This window comes from Tupaia chinensis, unplaced genomic scaffold (genome assembly GCF_000334495.1).
Source record: "Tupaia chinensis unplaced genomic scaffold, TupChi_1.0 Scaffold000042_2, whole genome shotgun sequence".
NCBI classification, from domain to species: Eukaryota; Metazoa; Chordata; class Mammalia; order Scandentia; family Tupaiidae; genus Tupaia; species Tupaia belangeri.
In genome coordinates this window covers 248204-252512 of record NW_006159498.1, presented here as the reverse complement: position 1 = coordinate 252512, position 4309 = coordinate 248204, and the positions used below count along the sequence as shown (strand labels likewise).

Sequence of the window (4309 nt, the reverse complement as noted above, 5' to 3'; positions counted from 1 at the left end):
GACTCGGCGTCAGCCTTGAGCTGTTGTGCGGAGGCGGAGGCGCAGGCGCAGAAGTGCCTGCTTGCCAGCTACTTCTCCTGGGCTGCAGCAGGTCCAGCCCAGGGAGGCCCGCAGAGGGGGGTCTCGCAGAGGGGGTTCCACAGAGGGGCGTTTAGTTTCTGGGCGACCGCCCTGTGCCCTCCGGCCAGTGCCTTGGCTGAGAGGGCTGGCCTGTGGGGAGCGCCTGCTAACCGATTCGTCTCTCTCCCTCCTCTGCACAGCCCTGGGGTCCGACTCCTGCTCTGTTGGTATAGAGGAGTAAGCTGGTATGTGACCTTTTACCCTCCCTTGCCCCATCTTTATCCACACCCATGTCTCAGGGGGCTTGACCTCCAGTGGCCACTACACCTCTGCCCGTAAAGGGTAGCCTCCTGGGGGCCCAGCTTTCAGAGCCAGAGGTGTTTCCATCTGAACGAGGCAGCCTGAAAACCTTCTCCCAGGCTTGCTGGGCACCCCTGTGCCTGCAGGAGGCAAGGGCTGGAGGGCCAGGGCTGCCGGCACCCCAGGAAGGCACTTGGGGAGGGTGCAGGGCCAGATGCCCTGAGGCCCAGCCTCAACCCAGGCTGCACAGCTGAGCTGCCCAGGAGGCGTGGGGGCATCTGGCCAGTCTGCTCCCAGTGGAGGCTTTAAGTAACAGTTCACAAAATAGCATGCTCTGCTGTGCGAGGCCCCATCAAGTGGGGTTGGTCCTGGCGGCACCCTCAGCGCCCTCTGGAGACTGCCTGGGCTTCCTGTCCGCTGGCATGGCCACACCTGCCTCTTCACCTGGCAGTGTGTCCTCCGTGGCCCTGATGCCATCATGGGCCTTTCTGCTGTGAGCTCACCATAGCTGCCAACTAGCCTGCTCCTTCTGCCTCTGGAACCTTCCGGAATACCAGCACACTGAGCGGCCTGGGAGGAGGCCTGGGAGGTTGGCGACCAATGACAGGGTGGCCCACCTGGGCAGCTGTAGGAGTTTCCTCAGTGCCACCAGAAAACAGGCAGACGGGCCGGGGACACAGGCTGTGGACGGCTCTGGGTTGTCACAGGGGAGGGGCCTACATGGCTGGGGCTGCCACGGGAGGACTTTGGCTGCTGTGGCCACGAGGCCTGGGCAGCCCGCCTGGGAAGCACCTCGTTAGTGCCGAGGCCTCTTCACTGCGGCCCTGCCCGTGGCTGAGCTGCCCTGGCTTGTGCTTGCTTGTCTGACGACAGGCATGGTCCCGCCAGGCCTTCCTCATCCCCCTTGCACGTGTCTTCTCACATCTATGCGCTACTGGGATGGCACCCCACGCTGTGCTCTGTCCTGGCTGCAGCCAGCACCCTGAGAAGGTGCTGCCTGGGTGCTCGTGTCACTCGAGTGAGGGTGCAGTCCCGTGGCTGTGGCTGCGTGGCAGACCTGTCATGCAAGGTCTGCTGTTTGTGGGCGCCCCGAGGAAGCATGCACCTGGTACAGGGACAGCGTGCCTTACAACATCGTGGGGGTGATGATGTGGGGGTGAGCAGAACAGGCCCCTGTGCATGGGGGGCCTGGGGACTCCCCTACCTTGCAGAAGCCACGCGGAGACTGCTTGAGCCCCAGCCCGTTACCACCCAGGTCTGCCCGCTGTCCCCTGGCCGGGGCAGACAGTCCAGTTCCAGCCTAACACAGTTATAAAGCTCTTGGTAGGAGAGCTGCCAGTCAGACCTGGAGCGTGGGTCTGATGAGAGCCGGAGCCCGGGGGCCACAGCCCATGGCGCTGCGTCACTCTTGGTCCTGGGCTGCAGGTTGGCTGCAAGGCGCCCAAGGACAGGCCCCCCTCACTGTGCTAGACCTGGAGTCCTTAGGTCTGCCAGGTGGCCCTGCCCTGTAGGACTCAGGATCAGTGGGAGCAGGTGATATGAGTGGCACTGCCAAAATGACCCCTGCCCCCTTTGCTCCCACCTGCAGGATGGCCCACCTCCATGGAGACGCCCCGCGGCCTCAGCACCACCGGCCCCCCCTGGTCTCTGCTTGGTGGCCCCAGTCCTGACACAGGCACCACTGAGCTGACCCCGCTCTGAGATTGGCCAGGCGCAGCGTGGAGCCTCCACTCCCCGGACTCTGCGAGGGGCTTCCTTGGGCCCAGTGAGGCCTAGCCACCCGTCTGCATGCCCCTGTGGCCCCCAGGCTCTGAGGGCCTGTGGCGACTTGATCAATGAGCACAGTGGACTGTCCCCCACGAACCCCTTTTCTACGGCCAATGTATTTGTAGATGGTACAGATGAAGGACCACACACTCTGTCCTGGGCGCCACGCCCTGTGGGCTGTGCGCTGAGGCTGGGTTCCCCCAGCCAGCAAGGCCGACACCGAGAACTCAGGAGCCCAGCGGAGATGTCCCTGAGGGTGAAGTGCTGAGTCACAGTCAATGAAGGAACAGTACCTGCCCACTGCCCGCCACGCAGGCCGCAGTGACCTGTCACTGCTGCTGTGTGTCCTCCGTGGTGTTGGTCACGGCTGTGGGTGGCTCTCTCTACCTCCCTGTCCCCCTCTGCTCTGCTACTGGCCTCCTCTCACTGGGCCCTCTCCCTGAGCAGCCTGGTATCTGCACTTGAGGTTAGGACCTGGGTCTGACCGAGGGGCACGGGCGCAGCCTGTGTAGCCGTTGGCACCTGCTGTCCCTGTCACTAAGCCCTGTGCCTGCTCACAGGTCCCGCTCTACTCACATTAGATCCCATCTGCCAGGGAGGGACCTGGGCACCTTCCTCAGCTCCCCCTTTGCCATTTCAATGCCACGTTGTGTTTTTCCTTGATTTGTTCTGTCTGGAGCCCTCCAGGCAGGGCCTGCCGGCAGAGGAGAGGACTAGCAGCCCACTTGGGAGATGGGGCCCAACCAGATGCTTATGATAAGCCCCTGTGCAGCTGAAAGGAAGAGGCGCACCCAGGCCTGAGCCCTCAGCAGGGCCTTGAACCAGGTGGGAACGTGTAGCTCCCCTGGCCTCTGCCAACCCCGTGGATACCCCTGCCCACAAGGCCGCCCTCCCTGGTGCTCGGGGTCACTGCGAGCCCAGGCTTTCCTGAGACGGGTGCTTACGAGAAGTTCGGCACTGACAGGTCGGTCCCTCTGATGGAGCCTGAGTGGAGGAGCACTTCACCCCTGGCTCCCTGCTGCACCAGGGCAGCCACCCCCCACCACCACTGTGTGTGCTCGTGTGCACACATGCGTATGCGCACACAACCCTCACGCCGCCAGCACGGGCCTCTGGCCGGTGGCCTTGGAGCGGTGCTGTCAGAGGGTGGGAGGCGGCAGGCCGTGGCGGATCCGGCTGTCGTGATGTACCCTGGCTGCTTCTGTTCGTTTTTACTGTATATTTATAGTAATAAAGTCACGCAGCAATATGCGCTCCGCCCTTCCTCTGGCACTGACCGTGGGGCTCTGGCTGTTCGTGATCCAGAGGCAGGACAGCCGAGTGGGCATGAGAACCCTGCACCTCAAGCTGTGGCCTTTGTCTTGATTGCACACATCCAAGGTCCCCATGGCAGTATGACTGCCAGGTCAGGGTGAGGGTTACATGAGCTGGCACGTGGCTCCCGCCGAGAACTAACACCCCAGGCTACTGTTGGCCACGTTTCCATCGTCACCATCGCTGTCTTTGCTTGGGGTTTGCTTTAGTCTCCTGGACAGGTAGTGGGGCGCCCGAGGCCTCCAGGTATGCGGCTATTGCTCCAGTCCTCACCCTGAGATAGCTCCTATGGGGTACAGGGGACAGGGTCCAGGCCCTCAAGCTCTAACCAGCGGGAACTGAAAGGTCACCAGAAGCGTTTGCGGTTTGGTTGTGGTGAGGAAGAAAGTCGGTGGGTGGGAAATGAAGTCCTAAGGGGAGATAATCTACCCGGAGGTCAGGGAGGCTTCTCTAGGGACCTGGCCTTGGACTCGTGCTGCAGGCAGCTGCACAGCACGTGCAGAGGCCGGCAGGAGTGAGCCTCACATGTTCCTGGGGAAGGAAGCCCACTGGTTGGAGCAGGGTACAAGGGTGCACCTGATGACCTGGCAGAGGCGGGATTTGGAGATTTCATAAGGGGTTGTCAGAGTTTTGAAATAACCAGGAACCAGAAGTTAGCGTAATGGCTATGTCGCTGGACTCCCATGTAGTCGACCGCGGTTCGCGTCCTGGACCCGGTGGCTTAAACTCAACGCCAGGCGCGTGTGCGTGCGTGCCCAAGATCCCGAGAGAATGGGGGAGAAGGGATTGCGGTGTGGCCATCCCCCCTGGTGGGGGATTTCTCACTTTCTGTCTCTCTCTGTCTCTGTTTGGCTAGTGCACGCGCCCT

The 4309-nt window shown here is 62.3% G+C and overlaps 1 protein-coding gene across 4 annotated transcripts in view; it reads left to right on the top strand.

Annotated features, from left to right (window-relative positions):
* Window positions 1-3376, top strand: part of MGRN1 (mahogunin ring finger 1) — a 48177-nt gene extending 44801 nt beyond the window's left edge. For 2 of the 4 annotated variants that reach the window (XM_006140733.3, XM_006140732.3), the window contains 2 exons: window positions 261-305; window positions 1949-2084. In XM_006140733.3, the coding sequence (XP_006140795.1) occupies window positions 261-301 (41 nt within the window). In that variant the 3' untranslated portion in view covers window positions 302-305; window positions 1949-2084. Of the gene's footprint in view, window positions 1-260; window positions 306-1948 lie in introns of all 4 variants that reach the window. The other 2 variants (XM_006140731.2, XM_006140730.2) reach the window with 1 other exon arrangement.
* Window positions 3377-4309: the final 933 nt, after the last annotated feature.